Here is a 24,207-nt window from a genome sequence, read left to right on the forward strand (position 1 = left end):
TCTCCGTCTTGTTCTCTACCCCCTTTTTAATGATTCCTAACATCCTGTTTGCTTTTTTGACCGCCTCTGCACACTGCGTGGACATTTTCAGAGAACTATCCACGATGACTCCAAGATATTTTTCCTGATTTATTGTAGCTAAATTAGCCCCCATCATATTGTATGTATAGTTGGGATTATTTTTTCCAATGTGCATTACTTTACATTTATCCACATTAAATTTCATTTGCCATTTTGTTGCCCAATCACTTAGTTTTGTGAGATCTTTTTGAAGTTCTTCACTGTCTGCTTTGGTCTTAACTATCTTTAGCAGTTTAGTGTTATCTGCAAACTTTGCCACCTCACTGTTTACCCCTTTCTCCAGATCATTTATGAATAAGTTGAATAGGATCGGTCCGAGGACTGACCCTTGGGGAACACCACTAGTTACCCCTCTCCATTCTGAGAATTTACCATTAATTCCTACCCTTTGTTCCCTGTCTTTTAACCAGTTCACAATCCATGAAAGGACCTTCCCTTTTATCCCATGGCAGCTTAATTTACATAAGAGCCTTTGGTGATGGACCTTGTCAAAGGCTTTCTGGAAATCTAAGTACACTATGTCCACTGGATCCCCCTTGTCCACATGTTTATTGACCCCTTCAAAGAATTCTAATAGATTAGTAAGACATGATTTCCCTTTACAGAAACCATGTTGACTATTGCTCAATAGTTTATGTTTTTCTATGTGTCGGACAATTTTATTCTTAACTATTGTTTCGACTAATTTGCCTGGTACAGACGTTAGACTTACCGGTCTGTAATTGCCGGGCTCACCTCTAGAGCCCTTTTTGAATATTGGCGTTACATTAGCTAACTTCCAGTCATTGGATACAGAAGCTGATTTAAAGGACAGGTTACAAACCTTAGTTAACAGTTCCACAACTTCACATTTGAGTTCTTTCAGAACTCTTGGGTGAATGCCATCTGGTCCTGGTGACTTGTTAATGTTAAGTTTATCAATTAATTCCAAAACCTCCTCTAGTGACACTTCAATCCGTGACAGTTCCTCAGATTTGTCACCTACAAAAGCCGGCTCAGGTTTGGGAATCTCCCTAACATCCTCAGCCGTGAAGACTGAAGCAAAGAATCCATTTAGTTTCTCCGCAATGACTTTATCGTCTTTAAGCGCTCCTTTTGTATCTCGATCATCAAGGGGCCCCACTGGTTGTTTAGCAGGCTTCCTGCTTCTGATGTACTTAAAAAACATTTTGTTATTACCTTTGGAGTTTTTGGCTAGCCGTTCTTCAAACTCCTCTTTGGCTTTTCTTATTACATTCTTGCACTTAATTTGGCAGTGTGTATGCTGCTGTCTATTTGCCTCACTAGGATTTGACTTCCACTTTTTAAAGGAAGTCTTTTTATCTCTCACTGCTTCTTTTACATGGTTGTTAAGCCACGGTGGCTCTTTTTTAGTTCTTTTACTGTGTTTCTTAATTTGGGGTATACACTGAAGTTGGGCCTCTATTGTGGTGTGAAGTTGTATTTAGTGAAACTGTTTCCTCTCAGTTTCTTCCTTTGGTTTTCTTTTGTTCTACTCTGAAACATCCAACTTCTTGCTTACAACATTGCATGCATGTCAGAGTAGCTATATAGGCATCCATACAACAAAGTATTCTAAAAGAAAACCAATGTTTTCAGTTTCTTGAAACAGTGAAAGCAAAAAAACTAACTATAAAATGGTGTAGAAAAAGGGAACAATACTTGGACTATAAACTCTTCAAGACAGGGATTCTCTTTGTTATATGTTTGCACAATGCCTAGAACTAAGGTGCTGGTACTACAAATAATTAATAATAATAATAAGAAGAAGAAGACGACTCACTGAATAGTGTATTTATATTACCATTACTAGCCAGCATTTTCACAATAATGTGACTAGTCATTTTTGTTGCTCAATTCGAGACACAGAATCATAGAAGATTAGAATTGGAAGAGACCTCAGGAGGTCATCTAGTCCAACCACCTGCTCAAAGCAGGACCAACCCCAACTAAATCATCCCAGCCAGGGCTTTGTCAAGCTGTGCCTTAAACATCTCTACAGAAGGAGATTCCACCACCTCCCTAGGTAACCCATTCCAGAGCTTCACCACCCTCCTAATGAAAAAGTTTTTCCTAATATCCAAAGTAAACCACCCCCACTGCAACTTGTGACCATTGGTCCTTGTTCTGTCATCTGCCACCACTGAGAACAGCCTAGCTCCATCCTCTTTGGAACTCCACTTCTCAAAAAGGCCAGAATTTAGGAGAGTTAGTGCTCAACAATTCCTGAAAATCAGGCCCCTTGAAGAAGTCTCAAATTGGGCAACAAAAATTGAAGCACACAAGGTCACTAGTCACTTTTGGAAATCAAATAGCTTTGGGCCAAGACAGATTTCTGCAGGGCCTGAAGTGGCATAGCAGAAAGCCCTGCAGATAACATTCCAAGCATAAGACACAACATAGAAAAGGACACAGAAGGTTTGTGAGAAAGTCAAGATAGCATTATTTTGTGGGAAAGAAAGGGTGGAGGAGGATGCAAAAGCCAACAAGGTCTGAAACATATGCAAGACCATGACAGTCACTGATGATCATAGAAAAAATAGCAGAAAACAGTTTATATCAGTTAGACATTGGGAACAGAAAGATCAAGAACTGTGATTCTTGCAAAAATCTGGTTGCCAAGGAACTAACAAGGTTTTGCAATATGCCCACTGTGTGAGAGTCATATTATATCAGCATTAATTTTATAGTGAATAACTAAGTTCCAAAATAAATTACTGACAAATTAATATATTACATATTAAACATATATCTCTTCAAGCAAAAATCTATTTACAAGCAGCTACATTTTGATAAGTAAACCTATCTATCAAAAAAGGCACAAATGGTAGGTATCTAATACAGCAACACACCAAAAAGCTCTAAGTGCATTTCTAGGATGTAATTGACAAATTATTTAATTACATCTCTTTATACCTCAGCAAACTTAGTTTCCAGTTCAAAGTTACGTTCTTCCACTTGCTTTAAAGTGTTCCTTAAGTGTTCATACATTCGATGCGAGTGTTCAGCTCTCTGTCTTTCATTTAGTTCCTTCATTTCCAGCACAGTGATTTTCTTAGAAATAGAAACAATCTCACTGTTGGTAATTGCTTTTGTGGCCTTGTCCATGGCATTGTCACCCCCTACGTTCAATAATATTTTAATTAGGCTTAACAAGGTTTTCAAATTAGAAAAACAAAAATACAACTTCTTAACATAGCACAAGTACTTTTGATTTACCTCTGTAAGGAACCAGAACACCTAAACAGTTTCTGGAATTGGAAGAGCTAGGCATTTAACTAGTCTTCCCTCATCACACATCAGAAATCTAAAAAAATCTTATCAATTTTTAAGAAAACATTAGCTATGTAAGAAGATTCCAGGATTATCATGCTGTCTGTGTGTCACTCTGAAGTCTAGAATATTTGTTGAGTCAGTGTAAAATGATGGAAAGAGCTACAAGCATGGTTGAGAGCTCTTTGTGTTTAGACTAGAACATAAGAATCTAAAAATAGCCATACTGGGTCAGACCAATGGTCCATTTAGCCCAGTATCCTGTCTTCCAACAGTTGCCAATGCCAGGTGCCTCAGAGGGAATTAATAGAACTGGGTAATTATTGAGAGATCCATCCAGTCCCAACTTCTGACAGTCAGAGGCTAGGGACACCCAGAGCACAGGATTACATCCCTAACCATCTTGGCTAATAGTCATTGATGGACCAATCCTTCAGGAACTTTTCTAAGGCCTGGTCTACACTGGGAGGGGGGGCGGGGATCGATCTAAGATACGCAACTTCAGCTACGAGAATAGCGTAGCTGAAGTCGACATATCTTAGATCGATTTAGAATCACTTACTTTGCATTCTCGTGACGCGGGATCGATGGCCGCCGCTCCCCCATCAACTCCGCTTCCGCCTCTCGCCATGGTGGAGTTCCGGAGTTGACGGCAGAGCGATCGGGGATCGATTTATCGTGTCTAGTGTAGACACAATGAATCGATCCCCGATAGAGCGATAACTACCCGCCGATCCGACGTACTCAAATTATACTTTTGGCCTTCACAACATCCCCTGGCAACGAGTTCTATATGTTGACTGGGTGTTGTGTGAAGAAGTACTTCCTTTTGTTTATTTTAAAGCTGCTGTCTATTCATTTTGTTGGGTAACCCCTGGTTCTTGTATTATGTGAAGGTGTAAATGACACTTCCTTATTTACTTTCTCCACACCATTCATGATTTTATAGACCTCTATCATATCCCCTGTTAGTCACCTCTTTTCCAAGATGACCAGTCCCAGTCTTTTTAATCTCTCCTCATATGGAACCTGTTCCATACCCTCAGTCATTTTGTTGCCCTTCTCTGTACCTTTTCCAATTCTAATATATCTTTTTTTAGATAGGGCGACGAGAACTGCACGCAGTATTCAAGGTGTAGGCGTATCACAGGTTCAATCGTCACTGGGATTTGCTGTCTGTTACTGTCCAATTTTTAAGTTCTCAGCCATTTTCAGCATTTTTATACATTATGAATTACATCCGACAGCATGGGATTTCACTTAGTAATTAATATAACAGGCACAACAGCAACCATCATCATTAAGACTGCATAACCATTTTCAATGTAACCTCTCATTTTTAGTCACTCTGCTAGCAAATAACTGGCAGAAAATGAATAAAACACTAAGTGAACAAACAAGTGTAGAAGAGAGGACTACATAAGAGAGAAATCGGGGAAGTAAGTTGGACCCACACAATGCTGCAGTTATTAAGAACATGAAAGTAGTATGTTGAAGTTTATAAATCCAGGCAGAGGAAACCACTGTCCTGCAAACCACTTGTCTGCTTACTTGACTGATGTTCCAATCAGGACCCCAGGGCCTCTGAATCAGATTCAACTGAGGTCACCTAAAAAGTCCCACTCTTTAATCCCAACCTTTAGCCCACTTGAAGGGAGGGTGACTGAAAGCTGTTTGCACCACTGGGGGCTAGCAATTCCCCTGTGAGAGAACCAGGTGGTTCAGCAGCTGCTGGGTCAGAACGTATCTGCCCTGGGAGTGTACTGTCAAAGAGGAAGAAGAGCCAGAACTGGCCACCTCACCAAGTCCACCTGCCATCAAGGCAGTGAAAAAGCATTGTTAAAAATGTTTTCTGGATTTCAAGCTTTAACAAAATAATAGTATAGCTAACCTTACTAAATAATAAAAGTCTATTCTATTTGGAAAAATACCAACCAAGAAGTTCTCTAAAAGACTAAAATAATCCTAAACTTGAGAAAGTTTATGCACTAAAATTTTCTTAACCTCTGAATGAAGAGGAAATGAGGGAAATACATTATAATTTAATCTAAAGTTTCCTAAAGATATTTTGTTTTCAATCTTTATATAAAAATTAGTTTTTCAAAGGAAATACTGTATGTTCTTTACTCATATGAAATAGCTTTTATACTTGCCCAACTTAGTTGTTTGGTCCCAAGCTTGTTCTACAGTGTGAAGTTTTTCTTTTGTGATCTCAAGTTCTTTATTTAATGAATTTATCTGTTCCTTCAAGGATGCATTCTCACTCTGTATGGCAGAGACAACGTAATAGAGCAATATAACAGTAATGTGGTTGATGGTTAAAATATTATGGTTTGGCATAACTTATTAACCCATAATAGAACAGCCTCTGGTATCCAGTTCTTATACAATAATAAAAATGTTTGTCTTTGGCCTGTGTATGTTGTATGCTTCTATTTATCATGCATTCTTATCAACAAAATATTAAACTCAAAGAGTTTTTTTGTTATAGAAGACTAGGTACACGATGCCCAAGACATAAAAACCAAAACCAAAACCCTTTATTGGTATTTTAAAATGTTCCCTCTCCCCCAGACCAAATGATGGCTGAAACCAATACTTTAAACCAGTACAACAAATAAGATCTTTATGTTGCTTTAAATGTTCATGATTAATTCCAAAAGAAACAAAAAGGAGGAAAGGATTGCCAACTGTTTTGTTTTAAAATACTCTTATTTTAATTGGCTTAGTTTGCAAACACATTTCATACAATTTGTTCATGCTGAGAAGTGCTTCTTAGTTTCGGATCTTTCAGATTACTGGGATAAGCAAAATAAGTAAACTTTTCTCTCAGTAAAAAAAAAAAAAAAACCAACACGTCTTAGGGAAACACTCATTCTGCAGTTACCAATTATACATCCAACAGCCTGAAAACAATGTCTGCAGTAACTGGCTACCTATCACCTGTGAGCTAAATTGTCATTACCCTCAGAAAAATCTCTGGACAGGGTTATTACAAAGTTTTACCTTATGAGCTTCTCTTTGAACTAGCCCCTCTGGTGGGATTAAATGGAAGGAGAGGGCATGGATTTTTGAAGAGAGCCCCCACTTCAGTATGGAGAAAAAAGTTTGCAGGAATAGTTGCAGTTTCATTGGTCTCTATATCACACTGTGACCATATTTTCTAAATCAAAACGTAGGTCATTTTTGTTTTGACATTTTTACAGCGTTATGTTTTTGAATGGTTATTTCACAAAAGTACATTTGAAAAATATGTATGCTGGTATCACTACTGCCAGCTTCTGACTCAGGCATGTGTTGTTCTTGTTCCATGGAGCAGGAGATTGTTTCCAATAACTCAGTGTTTGAATTTATCATGAAACATTGGATAAAAGTCATTAACATTCCTTTGGAAAAAAGCATAGCTTTGGTTGCCTGGTAAAATGAAAAAACCAGGACATTTCAGGTGTTTTTCAAAAAAAGTTTGTGGGACACCAGGAGCTTCATATGAAAAACAGGGACTCTTTACCAACAACACTGACAGTGGCTGGGTTCCCTTTGATTGCTCAATAACAATTACAGAAAGGAAAGCTTTACAATTTGGTGCTTTCCTGCCTAGACTTTGCCCTGAGTGCCTGAACTAACTTACTCACTCACTGTCTCTCTCAGGTCTTTCTAATATTGCTTATCACTTTGGTGCTTAAGTGGAATATGACAGCTCTTTTCCTTCACTCCCTCCAGCTCATATACTTTTCTCATAGCCACATGATTGCTTATTGCTGGTTCAGTTGCATTTGTCACTTCCAGTTTATCATTTTTGGTACTCTCAAACATATCATATAAAAATGTATAACTAAATTCCTTCTAATTTTTAAAGGTTTAATGCTGAGAATCACTTCTTATAGTTTATGAAGTTTAAATTGTACTTAAAATTAAAATTGTTAGCTGAAATCAGCACTTCTGAGCTTGAACAATGACACAGGCTGAAACAGAGCGGGAGCCTCAATGTCAGATATTGTAAACCTGTTTTCTTCTTTGATACCAATTTGAATACTGAGAAAAGCTGTATTACATATTTCCATGTATATGAATCTCTTACTGTGAGGAGCTCCAGCAATGGGACTTCCATAGGAGTGAGGTAAAGGAAGAGGGTATGGTGTTACAGCAGCTACAGTGCTCTCCTCTTCTTAGGGCTGGTCTACACTGGCAACTTACACAAGCATAGCTATATCTCTCAGGGGTGTGAAAAATCCACACCTCTGAGTGACATAGCTATGCTGACCTAAGCCCCAGTGTAGACTGTGTTAGGTTGAAGGAAGAATTCTGGGGAAGTGGATTTACTACAGCAACAGGAAAACCCCTCCCATTGCTGTAGTGAGTGTCTACACTGAAGTGCTACAGAGGTGCAGCTGCAGACATACTCTTAGTGGACCCAAGGGGGACAATCTGGCCCTATATATTTATATCTTTCTTCAACATAACAAAATGTGGTTATTTCCATAACGGTCAAGAGAGTATCAAGTAACATTACCTCCATGTGCTCCAAGTTAGTTGTTCTCTGGACAAGCAAGTTATCTTTTTGTAGCATATCCCTGTATTTAGCAGTTAACTCATTATACTGCTTATTAGCCAGTTCTAGCTCAGACAGAGGCACACTGTCATCCAAACCTTTTTGCAGAGCTGCAATCTTAAAGCTTGCCATTTCCTATTAAAATAATGATATTATATTGGTTTACTATATACTTGAAGCTTTTAAATTGCTACCATTAGCCTAAAACATATACACACACAGCTAAAGCAATGCTTGCTTCTTTTCCAAATACATCCAATACTAATATAGTTTTGTAAGGACAATTATTTCACTATTACTTTTAGAACCTGGTCTGCCCCCACCCTTTTTTTCTATTTAAGAGATACATTTCAAAATAGTTCAGTAACAATTTATTGTAATGAGAGAGAACAGAAAAACTGTCTCACAGGGAACAGAGCATTTTGAGACATAAATTAAATATGGGACTATAACAATATCAGTTATGCCATTGCAAATCTAGCAGTTTGCCTAGGATGCTGAACACTATGCATAAAAGTACAGGGGCTATGTTGTATTTGGGCCTTTTTAAAATCCCAGCCTTGATTCTTAATTTTATAGATCACCTGTGGGTGTAACATATCATACCCAGTGCTGTGTTTACTTTACTCATAGCCACATGATTGCTTATTGCTGGTTCAGTTGCATTTGTCACCTCCAGTTTATCATTTTTGGTACTCACAAACATATCTTAAAAGATTTAATGCTGAGACTCACTTCTTACAGTTTATGAAGTTTAAATTGTACTTAAAATTAAAATAGTTAGCTGAAATCAGCACTTCTGAGCCTGAACAGTGACACAGGCTGAAACAGAGCGGGAGATTCAATGTCAGATATTGTAAACCTGTTTTGTTCTTTGATACCAATTTGAATACTGAGAAAAGCTGTATTACATATTCTCATGTATACATATTAACATGCTATTTACATGTTAAAATATTCAACGTCTAAATAGCAAAGTTCTTCTGACTGGTCAACCAGTATTATGGCAAGGTGTAATCTGTTTAATAATCTCTGATATTGTGCTTCTATTCTTCCAAAATCACAATCATGTCTTTTTTCCAATCAAACTAGCAGTAGGAGACTCCAAAATGCCAATTTTAACTTAAATAAATAAATGGAATTCACAAATGTTTCCAATTCAGTGTTCACCTTTCAGAATGTCATACAATGCAAAATGAATGAAGTTTTAAGACAAAAGGTATACCATACAAGCCATACCTTGAATCGCTGCAAGTGTCCAATCTTTTCTCCAACTGCAGTCTCCATTGATGTTAGTTCAGCCTTTTGTTTCTCATTTTCTTTTCTAAGATGCCGTTCCATTTCAAGTAAAGTTGTATATTGTCTTGTCAGTGACCGTTCGTTCACTCGCAAGACGGTCATTTTTCTACTGTTTTCTGCAAGTAGTTTTTTGGTTTCATCCGTACCCAGCTGAAGTGCATCCAGTAAATTCTATAAAAATCAATAAAATATTATTACTGTTGTGCTGAAAACTTTTATAACTTATGGAAATACATGCCAGTAAAATAAACTAATCAGAGCTCCGTTCTGCTCAAACTCTCGTTGTTGAAATATTTTTTGCTACTTAATTCTACTAGCAAAAAACATTCTACATTTGGATAATTAATTGACAGGAATTTTGTATAAGGCAGGCATTTTCTAAGGTTAGAAGGACATAGATATTTCTCAACTCATGTCTCGTCATCAAAGGCTGGGTAGGAGAATTATTTTTTCTCTACCCCCTCATTTACAAAACCTGTCAAAGGGTCTATGATGTGGCTTTTACTTTCTGAATCAAAACATTTTTCTCTGTTTGATTTCTAAATCAAAGAAATTTCCCAGTGACATTTGCCTCTGTAGAAACTCTTTTACAAGGAATTTTCCAGTTTGAGAGGTCAATAATACTAGCGCTGCATGGGGACTGGAATTTCCCACTCATGGAAAATTTCACATTTCTCAAAAAATAAAGGAGTCAGTGCTCCGGAAGCCCTGAGAATCCTGGCTCCATGGCAACTCACATGGCGGGCTGCTGAGGAGACAGAAGCCTGGGATCTGGAGGAGCTTTGGAAGTGGGGCTGTCATGGTTCCCAGTCTCCTGACTCCCTGTCAGCCGGAAGACTGGAAGCTCTGGGAACCCCAACTCTACCGCCCTCCAGGCAGGAAGCGCAGAGTCTGATGCCCAGAATCCTAGGCATAGTCCAGTACCCACACACGGTACTGGGGGGGAGGAGGAAGTGTTCCCCCAAAGATTAATCTAGCACTAAAAACTATGAAAACACTTCAACTATTAACTGTACAAGATACTAAAAACTATTTACAAAGCTACATATTATCTTAAGGGATCAAGCTGAAGCTAGGGACACCGAGAGGTTCCGACCCAGGTGATGCAGCAGTGAGAAGGAACTGGAGAAGTGGTCAGTCTGCCCCTCCTTATATCCCCTTGGTTTAAGGCATGAGGTGAGACAGGGTGCATAGGCGGACCAATGGACACCACTTTCAAATTCTCCGGCTCCGGGTGCATGCGTAATCCACAATAGACTACACTAGGGACCATCACTTGAAGGAGAAAAGATGGTTACTCACCTTTGTAACTGTTGTTCTTCGAGATGTATTGCTCATATCCATTCCAATTAGGTGTGCGCGCACCGCGTGGACAATCGTCGGAAGATTTTTACCCTAGCAACACTCGGTGGGTCGGCTGAGGCGCCCCCTGGAGTGGCGCCTTTATGGAGCCGGATATATGCCCTGGCCGACCCAGCGCCCCCTCAGTTCCTTCTTGCCGGCTACTCCAACAGAGGGGAAGGAGGGCGGGTTTGGAATGGATATGAGCAACACATCTCGAAGAACAACAGTTACAAAGGTGAGTAACCGTCTTTTCTTCTTCGACTACTTGCTCATATCAATTCCAATTAGGTGACTCCCAAGCCTTACCTATGCGGTGGGGTCAGAGTGAGATGTCGCGGAGTGAAGGACCACTGAACCAAATGCAGCATCACCCCTGGACTGCTGCACTATCGCATAGTGGACGGTGAAGGTATGCACGGATGACCAAGTCGCTGCCCTACATATCTCCTGAATGGGCACATGCGCCAGGAAAGCAGAGGATGAAGCCTGAGCCCACGTGGAGTGGGCGGTAAGGTGCGTAGATGGGACACCAGCCAAGTCATAGCACGCACGGATGCATGATGTGATCCAGGACGAGATGCACTGGGAGGAGACCGGAAGGTCCTTCATCCGGTCTGCCACAGCAACAAACAGCTGTGACGTTTTCCTGAAGGGTTTTGTTCGCTCGATGTAGAAGGCCAGGACCCTGCGAACGTCTAGGGAGTGCAGCTGTTGCTCCCGTCGAGAGGCATGCGGCCTCGGGTAGAAGACAGGGAGGAATATGTCCTGGTTGACATGGAAGGCAGACACCACCTTAGGGAGGAAGGCCGGGTGGGGTCGCAGCTGTACCTCGTCCTTATGGAACACCGTATATGGTGGTTCCGATGTGAGTGCCCTGAGCTCAGACACGCGCCTCACTGAGGTGATAGCTACGAGGAAGGCTGTCTTCCAGGAAAGGTACAGGAGTGAGCAGGTGGCCATCGGCTCGAACGGGGCACCCATGAGTCTGGATAGGACCAGGTTAAGATCCCACGTAGGGACCGGTTGTCGAATTTGTGGGAACAGGCACTCCAACCCCTTGAGAAATCTGCTGACCATGGGATTGGAGAAGACCAAGCGCCCATTTTCGCCCAGGTGGAAAGCCAAAATAGCTGCCAGGTGCACCCTGATGGAAGATATTGCCAAGCCCTGCTGCTTTAAGGACAGGAGGTAGCCCAAGATGATAGGTACTGATGCCTGTAGGGGGGGGGGTCGTATGATTCTGGGCGCACCAGCAGGAAAAACGCTTCCACTTGGCTAAGTATGTGGATCTGGTAGAGGACTTCCTGCTATCCAAAAGGATCTGCTGAACCGAGTGAGAACAGCACAGCTCAGACTGATTTAGCCATGCAGCATCCACGGTGTGAAGTGAAGAGACTGCAGGTTGGGATGACAGAGTCGACCATGATCCTGAGTGATCAGGTCTGGCCACCATCAGAGTGGAATTGGGGTGTCCACCGACAGCTCTAGGAGAGTGGTATACCAGGGCTGTCTGGGCCACGCCGGGGCGACCAGAATCAGATGGGCTCTGTCCCTGCGCAGCTTGATTAGGACCCTGTGGATTAGCAGGAATGGAGGAAAGGCATAGCACAGGTGATCCTTCCACTGAATTAGGAAGGCGGCCGACAGGGAACCCGGAGAGCGCCCTTGGAGAGAGCAGAACACCTGGCATTTCCGATTCTCGCGAGAGGCGAATAGGTCCATCGGGGAAAGCCCCACTTCAGGAAGACAGAGTGGATGACGTCCGGGTGAACCGACCACTCGTGAGCCTGGAATGATCTGCTGAGATGGTCCACTAAGGTGTTCTGGACCCCTGGGAGAAACGACGCCACCAGATGGATAGAGAGGGCTATGCAGAATTCCCAGACGAGTGGCCTCCTGACAGAGGGGGGACGACCGGGCTCCCCCTTGCTTGTTGATGTAAAACATGGCTGTAGTGTTGTCTGTGAGGACTGCAACACAATGGCCTTGAATGCGCTCTCAGAATGCTTGACATGCCAGGCGCACTGCTCTGAGTTCCCGTACGTTGATGTGCAGGGATAACTCTCCTGGCGACCATAGCCCCTGTGTACAGAGGTTCCCAAGGTGGGCTCCCCATCCCAGGGATGATGCATCCGTGACTAGGGACACGGAGGGCTGCAGGCACCCCTTCGCACACTGATTTGGGGTCCAGCCACCAGCCTAGAGAGGCTAATACCCTTGGCGGGATGGTAACCACTGTGCTCAAGCTGTCCCGACCTGAGTGGTATACTGTTGATAGGCAAGCTTGGAGTGGATGTAGTCGCAGCCTGGCGTGCTGGTCACAAACGTGCAAGAGGCCATGTGTCCCAGGAGGCATAGGCATGTTTTCACGGTCGAGGTTGGGAAGCTTTGCAGGCTGGGGACGATGTTCCAGCAGAATTGCCCGGGCTAGGCCTGAGTCTAATACTGCTCCTATGAATTCTATCCTCTGGGTTGGTACCAGAGTGGATTTCGCGACATTGAGCAGAAGGCCCAGCCGATTGAACATGTTCATGGTGATCTGAACATGAGACTGCACCTGATCCCTGGAGCAACCCCGAATAAGCCAGTCGTCAAGATATGGGAACACTTGGACCCGTTGTCAACAAAGGGAGGCAGCCACCCCAGCCATGCATTTGGTAAACATCCTGGGGGCCGTGGATAGGCCGAAAGGAAGGACTGTGAATTGAAAGTGCTGTTGATTGATCACAAAGCATAGGAAGCATCTGTGTGCTGGGTAGATTGCAATGTGGAAGTACGCGTCTTCATGTCGAGGGCGGCGTACCAGTCTCCAGGATCTAAGAAAGGAATAATGGTCCCTAGCGAGACCATGCGGAACTTCAACTTTACCATAAATTTGTTGAGTCCGCGTAGGTCCAGGATGGGCCGAAGCCCGCCCTTGGCCTTGGGGATTAGGAAGTAGCGGGAATAAAAGCCCTTGCCCCTTGACTCTCCCGGAACCTCCTCTATCGCTCCCAAAGCCAGGAGTGATTGGACCTCCTGTAGAAGGAGGTGCTCGTGAGAAGGATCCCTGAAGAGGGACGGGGAAGGAGGGGGGAGGGAGGGGGAAAGCAAATTGGAGGGAGTATCCCCTTTCCACCATGCGTAGGACCCAACGGTCTGATGTTATGTAGGACCACGCACAGAGAAAATGGGAAAGACTATTTTGGAAAGGCAGGGAAGGATCCTGAATGGAGACTGGTGCTCCGTCCTTGGGCGCACCTTCAAAAGTTCTGCTTAGGCCCTTCCGATGGCTTGGGAGGGCCTTGGCCTTGGCTGGCTTGGTGTCCAGTTTGTTTCCTTTTACCACCTCAGCCGCGTCTTCTAAAGAAGTCCTGTCTCGGCCGCGTGTTCTAAAGAAGTCCTGTCTCGGCCGATGGGGAGGGTATGACCTCTGATGCTGTGGTCTGAACGGCCTTCTCTGCGTTACTGGAGTATGCATTCCCAGAGAGCGCATGATAATTCTCGAGTCCTTCAGACTCTGCAGCCTTGAGTCTGTCTTCTCGGAGAATAGGCCCTGGCCATCAAAGGGCAGGTCCTGGAGGGTCTGCTGTAACTCTGGTGGTAAGCCAGAGACCTGTAGCCACGAGATGCGGCGCATGGCTGTGCCCGAGGCCAGGGTCCTAGCTGCCGAGTCTACTGCGTCCAGAGAGGCTTGTAGGGAGGTTCTGGCCACCTTTTCTTGCCCTCCTCTATTATAACCCCAAATTCCTCTCTGGACTCCTGTGGAACCAACTCCTTTAATTTCTCCATAGAGTGCCATGAATTATAGTCATATCGGCTCAGGAGTGCCTGCTGGTTGGCCACCCTGAGCTGCAAGCCTCCGGCCAAGTACACCTTGCGCCCAAACAAGTCTAGGCATCTAGCGTTCCTTGATTTAGGCGCCGGGGCCTGCTGGCCGTGCCACTCCTTCTCGTTGACCGAAGCCACGACAAGGGAGCACGGTTGGGGGTGCGTGTAGAGGTACTCATAGTCCTTCGAAGGGACAAAGTACTTCCTTTCCACCCCCTTGGCCGTAGGTGGAATAGAGGCTGGCAATTGCCAGATTGTCTTGGCATTGGCCTGTATGGTTCGTATGATGGGGAGGGCAACTCTGGACGGTGCCTCCGCGGACTGAATATCTACCACAGGGTCCTCTACCTTCACCACCTCCTCTACCTGGAGGTTCATATTGCGCGCCACTCTGCGGAGCAGTTCCTGGTGGGCGCGGAGGTCCATAGGAGGAGGGCCCGAAACCGTAGTCCCCGCCACTGCCTCATCGGGCGAGGAAGATACCCCCGAGACTAAGGGATCCTGCGCGAGGTCCTCTTGTGGAGGATCTTGTTGCTCAAGGTCCATCACACTAGGAGCGTGGGCCTGCATTGGTGCTGGAGCAGTTGCCTCAGAGCCTCCCGGGGGGGGCCGAGACAAAGTGGCCTCCAGTATTTGGGGCTCCGAAGGGGCGGAACGGGAAGCCCCCGAAGGAGCCCCCTGGGCCTGATGGTATGCCCACGGGGTCCAAAAGGACAACTGTGGGGGTTTGTGGCCCGGATCCTGGCCTTTTTCTAGCCACTGGCCTGCACCGCCCTCACCCTGGCCTGGGCGTGGTAGCCACCTTGCGAGCACGACGACGCAGAGGTGGAGCGAGATGGCCAAGGCGGTGCTGTACGCGCCAGTGCCGAGTACCCCGGTGCTGTACGGTGCCGTGGTGCTAGGGACTGGTGCCGTGAGGCAGAACAGTACCGAGACGTCGATCGGTGCCTGCGGTCGTATCGGTACTGGGGGCCTGATATGGATCTCGATGACGACCTCCGGTGAGATTGGCGTTGGGATCAGCTCTGAGTCGAGTGCCGCTCTGACCGGTACCGGGAGCGGTGCTGGGAGTCTGATCAGTACCGGCCGTAACGCGATTCGAATCTCCGTGAGCCGGAGCGGCGTCGCGAGTATGACCGGCGCAGAGAACGAGAGCGGTGCCGGCACTGCGACCATCGCTGTGATGGGTGCTGGGAAGATGATTGGGACCGGGACTGGTGTCATCCTTCTTCACTCGGCAACGGTGATCGCATGAGGGACGGCTTTCTCTTCGACAGCACCGTCCGTGCCGGAGGTGCTGCCAGCTGCAGAGGAGTCGGCTCTGTGAGCGCGATCAAGTCCCGTGCCATTGAAAAGGTCTCCGGTGTGGAGGGTAGTCTCAGCTCGACCGCGGTGTGCCCCGGGGAGCTTACGTGCACCGGACTCGACGGCCCTTGCAGGAGCCAATATTTGTCCTTTGCGCTCTGGCAATGGACGTGGCTCCAACTGCGGTGCGGGAAGCGTCGGCGGCTGTCGCACTGACAAACAAGAAGTGGCCGGCACCTGCTTGGGCTGCTTTTTCTTCTGGCTCAGAGATAGAGACCTGCGCCATGGTGGTGGAGGTGTTGGGGAGATCTGGCACCGCCAGTCTTTGGTAGAGTCCGAACGCGGTGACGGACCAGTCGGTGCCGCAGGGGCACTCCGCACCGAGGACGACGGTGCCGAGTCTCGGCGCGCGGAGGAAGGGACCAGGCTAAGTGCTGCCTCCATAAGGAGCTGCTTCAGTCTAAAGTCCCACTCCTTCCTGGTCCTCGGCTTTAAGGCTTTGCAAATGCGGCATTTGTCTGCTGGTGGGAATCCCCCAGACACATTAGGCAAGAGTCGTGGGGGTCTCCCGTGGCATCAGCCTCTGGCAAGCCGAGCAGGGTTTGAAGCCCGGAGACCCAGGCATGGGCCTAGGTACCGGGATAGGGGAGAAGACCCCGTTCCCCCCCACTAATTAAACTAACTCTAACTATACTAAGTAATTCACAACTATTAACAACTATAACCAACTATTAACAACTAATCAGAAACTATTAACAGGTACTAAAGTGAATGCTAGGGAGAGTGGAGATCAGCTAAACTGCGCTCCACAGTTCCAACAACCATCACGGGCGCCACTCCAGGGGGCACCTCAGCCGACCCACCGATTGTTGCTAGGGTAAAAATCTTCCGATGATCGTGCATGCGGTGCGCGCACACCTAATTGGAATCGATATGAGCAAGCACTCGAAGACATTTTGTTTGAAAACTTCTAACCATCTCTAGTCAAAATTTCATATGTATAAACAAGAATATTTTAAAATACATTAACATACCTCCTCTTTGGACAGATTTATGTGCTAGTGGCTCTGGAAATGAAAGATAGCTGGAAAAAGAGATTCTTAAAGAAACAAATAATTTTTGGATAGCACCATAAGTGTGTCAGGTGTTTAAATATATATTTAAAGATTTTTCCAAGAGAAAAATTCAAAATATCCTAATTTCACTGCTGTGTATTCCAGAAATTCTAGAGACTCAGAGTGGGATACTATAATAATTTAGTTACGCTGTAGGTTCTTTTAAAGAATTTTTACCTTTTCCCTATTATCTCCAAGAAAGAGACCTAAAATTCAGGCTTTTGCTTGTGCTGCTAAGGGCAGAGGATTTTGTCTTTTGGGGGGGGGTTTATGACCCAAGTGAAAATGTTCAGAAAATGAATGTTCTAGCTTTTGGATATACATTTAGGTCATAGTTGCTCAAAAAATAACTTAAAAAAAATCTGTCAAGGATCTACAAAAATGGTTGCAAGTGATACAGTGGGAGACAAGCAGTCTTCTGAATTTCATAGTCTGATACAGTGTTTATTTGTGCCAGGAATTGCCAGGGCTAAGCCACCCTAGGCTTGGCAGTTCATAGCCCCGGCACCTCTGGGCTTACCGCGTCAGTTATGAAAGTCAAAAATTGCTTGAGCCCCGGCACCTCTTTCACTACAAATTAAGCACTGGTCTGATAGGGTTATTTCTTGCTCCTAATAAAATACACTGGGTCAAATACAACCATGATATAAGCAAGTATGACATCACTAATTAAACAGCAAGAACTTGCAGCCTCTTATGGGGCTGAATTTGGTCTATTATTATACTATACGTGCCAACAGTTTAAATACATTAAACGAATAAAACACAAAGTGCATAAATAAGATGAACATGTGAGTAATATTACAATTCAAGATAGTGTAGTTGTAAGTCACACCAGTAACTAATTTCTCTCTCCACTTGTGCCAAGTTAACTTTGGAAATTTTTTTACTCCTGCATTAATAACTCTAAAATTGCAAAAATCTAACACATTTTCAAGCAAAGTTAAACAATTTTTTAAAAAAACAAAAACACTGCTTACATTGTATTCCTTTATTTTCATAGCATCCTGTTCTTTTTGATCTTCTAGCTTCTTCTTTTCTTCTTTCATTTTTTCAGATTCTGTTTGCCAACTTTCTTTTTCACTAAAAATATATATATATATTTATTTAAATAAAAATAGTTCAATTTTTTCATTCAGAAATATGAAATATTGTAAAGATTTTTCAAAACTGTTTGTAAATCATGTTACCATTATAATCTTATTAACTGAAATATGCTATTTTAACATTAACACATTTTTCAATTTTTTTTTAAACATGTTTAGAAAACTCAAAATTAACTTCACTATTAAAAGTTGGAACTGTGTTTTATAGTCTGTGGTGAAGAATGCATACTTACCTAAATTTGAAAACATGTTATTAAGAGAAACATTCCATTAAACTTGAACACGTGAAGTATGAGATACTTCTCGCAGAAAGCCCAGATCTCCCTCTTGTGAAAAAGGAGATTCAAAAAGGATGCCAGCCTTCTTGCCAGACTGTTACCCTGTTATGATCAGGTAAGGGAATCCTGGTGTGTTTTCCTTCTGAAGTCTATTAGATCAGCAGATTTGAAAAGGTATTTGAAGTTGCTCCCAAAGATTGCAAGGCTTGTCTACATGGCCCTGCAGAGTGGACTGCCAGAGGGTGAATTGCAGTGCACACTACAGTGTTGCTCTGTAAGTGTCCCATGTAGACCCTGCTAGAGTGAACTAAAAGGTACCAATTTCACATTAACACAATCCCATTTGAAAGGTACCTATTCACGCTAGCAGGATTCACATAGGGCAGTTATCGATTAACATTTTAGTGGGCGCTGCAACTCACTTTAGCAGGCCCTGTAGTCTGCACTGTGGGGCCAAGCCCCCCTCATCAGTGAGGAAAGTGTGGCCTGTCGGGACTCAATAACTGAAGAGACTGACCTAACCTTGGGGAGGTTCTCCCATACAAGTTTCAACTGGTTTGGGGAGATGAGGAGGCTCCTATAAGCAGTCCAGACTCTAAAATTTTTCCCTGGTCACAGTGAGGTTCTGTGGGCTGGGAGCAGTTGTGGGCAAGCTCCTCTTCTTTGGCTCCCAAGTGGATCTCCTCGCAGACAAACTACATCTACATCTTAGCTTCCACCATGGTGGGGATAAGGGGCAAAAAGCAGAGAATAAATTTGACAGTGGTTCTATTTGGGATACAGAGACCTGGAATCTTTGCTTCTTTAAGGGGGTGGCAAGATTCTGCTCACTGTTCCTTCAAAAAAGCTTTTACACATTGAATGATCTTGTCAATAATTTTGTGATGATATAGAGTTTCTTTGCAAGATGCCAATATCAACCGCAAAACATTTTGTGGAAATATCTTGGGTTCTGCAAACTTTCATTGAATCACAGTCAGGTTTCCTGGCAAGCTGTTGGGTAGCTCAGGCTTCCAGGATCTGCGGCAGCTGTGCCATACAGAGTGCCCAAAGGCTGAGGGCACCATGCCTTCCTGGGTCCACATATCCAGGGCAGCCCTGCCATACAAACTGGAAGCTCTGTAATAGTGGAGCTGCCTCAGAGTTACGGACCCTAGAAGGCAAGGGTTGTTGGCTCCACCATGCAGACTGCACCAGGACTGGAGACCCCGGACTTCTAGTATCTGCGGCTCCAGAGTCCCTGCCGTGGTCCTGGGAACCTTAAAGATTTGGGAGGGTCATGAAACAGGGCAGCCCTTGGGGCACTAGCTCAAACCAGGGCTCTCAGGATTTTCCAGGTCTCTGCTATACAGCAGAGTGCCTGGAAACTTTGGAAGCTGTGGATACCTAGCTTGAACCAGGGCTCTCAGGGCTTCTAGGCGGCCTGCTTCATGGCAGGTGACTCCCCTGACCACGAGAGACTCCCAAGGCTGCCTCCAATTCCTTCTGGGGGATGTGGGGGAAGTTCAGGTAGTGCCTTGCAAGCAGCGGAGCCAGCTGCTCTGTTTAGTTTCAGGAAAATCTAAATAAAATGGATACTTCTTTTCCTAAAACAAAAACGTATAATTTCCTTTTAATGAAAATTTAGAAATGTCCTGTTTTTGTTCCAAAATGGAATAAACACTTTCAAAATTTCAGAATTTTCAATGGAACAGAAATTCCAAGTTTTGACCAGCTGTACTTGAATGCATCAGGGAAGGTAGGAGCACTCAATCACTATTTTATTTGCCTGGCTGGAGGTAGAGAATCTAGTACATAGGCAGAAGTGGTGTGGCCAAACCTCAAGGCCCCATGCGTAAGACTATCTACCTCTTGTACTTGCAGGAATAGAAGTGCTACCCAAATGTCACAGACTGACACAAAAACAGGATCCAGAAACTGCTAGTGAAGTTAGTCAACAAACATAAATCTCCAGAAAACAAAGGAAGCTCTTTTGTCTCAGAAGCTGCCCAAGTGAGCCTCCAGGCCTAATTCAATAGTGAAATATCAATCTGGGCAGCCCTCAGAACCTAGAATCCAAATTAGGAGACTTGCATATATGCTTGTATCTAAATAATTTCTGCCTTAACCCTCCAGTGGGAAAGATGCATGTTGTGGTAATCAGAAGCAGTCATCACTCAAAGAAGGAGAGGAATTGTCCTAGGAACTGGCATTACATGAAGGACCAAAGACACCCCTGGAGCTGACATCTCCAATCTGCACTTGTGATCCCTGGATCCATAGCAATGTTTCCTTTTCCTCCTTTGTAATAACACTGGGTCCCTCAGCTCAAGATTCCATCTGAGCTCCAATTTTTCCTACTCTTATGTCTGAAAGCAGAGAAGAGTGGAAGTGAGGCTTCCACAAATGTCAGGTACAAATGAGTTCCCGGATGCAGATTAAAGAGAAGCTTGACAGGGTCGCAGTTTGCAGATTTCCCTGGTGCTAAAATGATCTCTGTCACTATGAAAATTGTACAGGCTAGTTCTTGCCACAAAGCAGGCAACCAAATGTGAGTGCGACACTGCTTTTCTAAAAGGTTTTTGAAGCACAGCAGCACCAAGGGGAATATACAGAGGCCACCTAAAAGAAGAATGATTATTTCACACAAGTCTCCATGATGCTAATAGAAATAACAACTTGAATATAGTGGGGAAATTATTCATATTTTCTCCTATTTAAAATATTTAAAACACTTTGAAAGTTTAAGGTTTTAACAGCCCGACCATCTCAAAAGGAAGACCCCAAAGGATTTGTACCTCTGATATTCCTTATATAGCAAGCCTTGTTGATGGCGAATTACTGCAAATTTTCGCTTATATTCTTCTACTGCTTCTTCTAATTTCTTAAGTAACTGTTCTTTATTTTCTAGTTCCTAATGATCATTTTCAAAATAAAAATTAATGATATAATTAACAATGTATACTTCAAATCTGAAAGTATTCATCAAAGCCATGATCATTCAATGGTATTCTCTAGCATAGACCTTTGCGCCACTGAGATCAACATATTGAAGAAACAGAGCTTGTGTCTTTATGCTAAAGCAACATATCAAAAACAGTCTAAATAAAAGTAATGTTTAAATATTTGTAAGTAATACATTAAAAAATAATAAATAATTTTACAGCTCACAGACCAAAAAGAGTTGAGAATTACTTGACATTTTGGATTTGTCCACACAGACTACTAATGAAACTGCACACCTGGAAAGTGTTAAGCATTTCTCACACTGCCAAATGCATTCATACTTCATAACTATACAATGTAAAAAATCTTTTCTGATACAAGCAACCTGATCGGGGTGATGATAGGCACACATCTTATTAGTTATGTTTAGTGTACTTGTTTTTTAAGTTCCCATCCCCCATTTATGTTTCGTGTGCTTGTTTTTTAAGTTCCCATGCCCCCATTTATCACCTTATCTTTCCCTTCATCCCAGCAATCAACAGTTTAAATTCAAGCATATTTAAGCCCTTCTTCTCAACATTTAGACCATTCCCTCCACACAAATGAGCAACTAACTCACATGAGAAATAAAAGAAGTAAACAAAAGACTACAAGGAACTTTGCACAGAACAAGTGTGTGGCAGAAGAAGGAGAGAATTCAACGAGAATAGGTGCATGGATCTGCAGACCAGCATTCAGTTAAAAAAAAAAAAAAAAAACAGATTTCTTTTAAACAACATAACTCTTACATATTAACTTTTGTGTATTTCTTGATAAATGCCCAATCTAGAAGAAGAAGAATTACAGGTTTGTAAAAAGAATGCAAAAGCTACAAAGGCTATAAAGGCTATAAACACTTTTTCATGGCAGAACATACAAATATTTTCAGTACTTATATATTTCTTCCAGCTAAATGTACTCTGTCAACTTTCTGGGGGAAAAAATCTTCTAATATAATCTTGGTAAAAGTACATTTATGACATTCTGGTAATGAAGAAATTGACCCATAGCAAGCAAAGCAAGTGGCTTTCTTTATAAATTCACAGAAAAGGCCAACTTCCTACTGGCCAAATTAGGAAGATTATATCCCTCACCATTTATTTTATGCTTGAATATGGTCTCCTAACCTTCCGTACTATATAAAAGAGGCATAGGAACTTAGATGAGAAGAACAATAGAATAGACATTTTTTGTCGATTGTCCTCTGGCTGTACAAACATTAGACTTTAGGTAAAAATGTAAAAACTGTCCACTCCCTTCCATACATATTTTTCTCCCAAGTGTATTGTATAAAAGTCTATTTGTGATGCTGGGAATATATGGTTGTTTAATAAACTCTTTAACATAACTCACAAAGCACATCAAGCTTAGGAGCCCCAAAATGAAAAATTCGAGTACCTCAAGCTGTCCAGGAGGAGGAGCCAATGCATATTGAGTTTTCTTCCAGACATACTAAAATATTCTTGATTTTAAATTGCATTTGATGACTACACTGCATATGAAACAATGCAATTCTAGACAAGAAGTCTTTGTCTTGTTGGGTACAGGAGAGGAAAGAGGAATTGGCTCTTCCCTGCAGATTGCTTTGGTGGGGTTAGAAATAAAATAATCTCTAGCCCAGAGATGTCATACAAGGAAGGTTCAGGCAACTATATTCTATTACAACAATACACATTACAGTTTTTAGGAGACTCCCCAGTTTCCACATACGATATAGTAACAGATTTGGAAGGATTTACAAATACCCCTAGTGTGCAGGTTTAAATCAGTTACCTGTAAAAGATGTATTAAATATTCGTTCTGAGAATTAACTATATTAGCATTTGAAGGAGTCATCCCTTCTGGACGGTTTACTGCTCTGAATACTATATTGGCACCTTCCGATTGACGTAACAAACAAACTTCATCTTTAAGTTGTGCAATCTAAAGAAAATAAACAAAGAGAACAGAAGCAGTAAGACGAAACTCCTATTATTCAGCCAAAAATATGGATACAAAATGTAGAGGTGTCCAGTCTCACACTGTTTTGAATTATAAACATCTCATAATTTAGGTAGTCCCAATTATTTTTTTAATGTTTTAAAGTAATTTTTTCTATTTTTAAAATTACAATTCCACAAAAAAATTAAACACAATACGTTGAGTCAAATGGTTAAAAATGATCAAGCATCCAGAGCAGGCTCACACAGCTGGCGATCCATCTCAATTTTACTTTAGTTGCTCAAGCATATAATTTGTAGGTTATTTTTCCTTTATTTTTACTCGCAAACATTCATATGGAGACTGAGCTAAGCCTCAATGTCCAAAACTGCATGGCTCAGATGGCTATCCAGCACATTTATTCTAAATTTACCATGTCTTTCTTTTTTAAAACCCTTCACAGAGCTTTGGTTGACAACAAGCTCTAACTACAATGCCCCAGAAAATACTGTTCTGTAATGCTACAAATACTAGGAAGTCATACTGGATCACACAGCTGTCTTAAAGGGTTCATATAGAGAGTAAGCCTTTTTATAAAGATGTCAGTTTGAAGATATGTTTAATATTAATATGTTATATCCTTTGGGATATATAATATAAACATTTGGAAGCATTCACAGTTGAGCTAAAATCACCAGCTATTATTTCAGTGGCACAAAGGGAAAACATTTTAAAATCAATTTATTCGTTGAATCCCCCTGTTAGCCTTGTTATTTGAGTCTATCACATATGTAAGAAGTGTAAAATGATTATTGCTCATTTTAAGAAAAATGAAACAAAAATGTTTTTGCAACTCACATTTAGCACAGCTTTCCCCAACACCTCACCTAGTAGACACAACTCTATGATGGGGCATTGGATATTAGGGTTTTTGTAAATATGGAATAACATTTGGATTATTGTTCTCACTCAGTGAGAACAAGTACATATATTATAATCCATAAATATAGTAACAAGTATGTATGATTGTATCTCTTGTCAAGTATATCTGCAGGTTTTACATATTTTCAAAATGTGTACGTAAAAAATAAAATGCGAGTTACATTAAAAAAACTGACAGCAATATCTAGTATTTAAAACGATTTTAATACAAAATATTAAGT

At 42.6% G+C, this 24,207-nt stretch overlaps 1 protein-coding gene across 1 annotated transcript in view; it reads right to left on the minus strand.

Moving 5' to 3' along the window:
- The window catches only part of CEP290 (centrosomal protein 290), a 113,582-nt gene that overhangs the window by 41,628 nt on the left and 47,747 nt on the right, over positions 1 to 24,207 (minus strand). The window contains exons 22-28 of the mRNA XM_065400984.1: positions 22,898 to 23,047; positions 20,938 to 21,053; positions 17,757 to 17,859; positions 9,143 to 9,373; positions 7,865 to 8,038; positions 5,508 to 5,619; positions 2,998 to 3,203 (exon numbers count right to left, since the gene is read on the minus strand). Coding sequence (XP_065257056.1) covers positions 2,998 to 3,203; positions 5,508 to 5,619; positions 7,865 to 8,038; positions 9,143 to 9,373; positions 17,757 to 17,859; positions 20,938 to 21,053; positions 22,898 to 23,047 — 1,092 coding nt within the window. The remainder of the gene's footprint in view (positions 1 to 2,997; positions 3,204 to 5,507; positions 5,620 to 7,864; positions 8,039 to 9,142; positions 9,374 to 17,756; positions 17,860 to 20,937; positions 21,054 to 22,897; positions 23,048 to 24,207) is intronic.

Source organism: Emys orbicularis, chromosome 1, assembly GCF_028017835.1.
Source record: "Emys orbicularis isolate rEmyOrb1 chromosome 1, rEmyOrb1.hap1, whole genome shotgun sequence".
In the NCBI taxonomy this organism is placed as follows: domain Eukaryota; kingdom Metazoa; phylum Chordata; order Testudines; family Emydidae; genus Emys; species Emys orbicularis.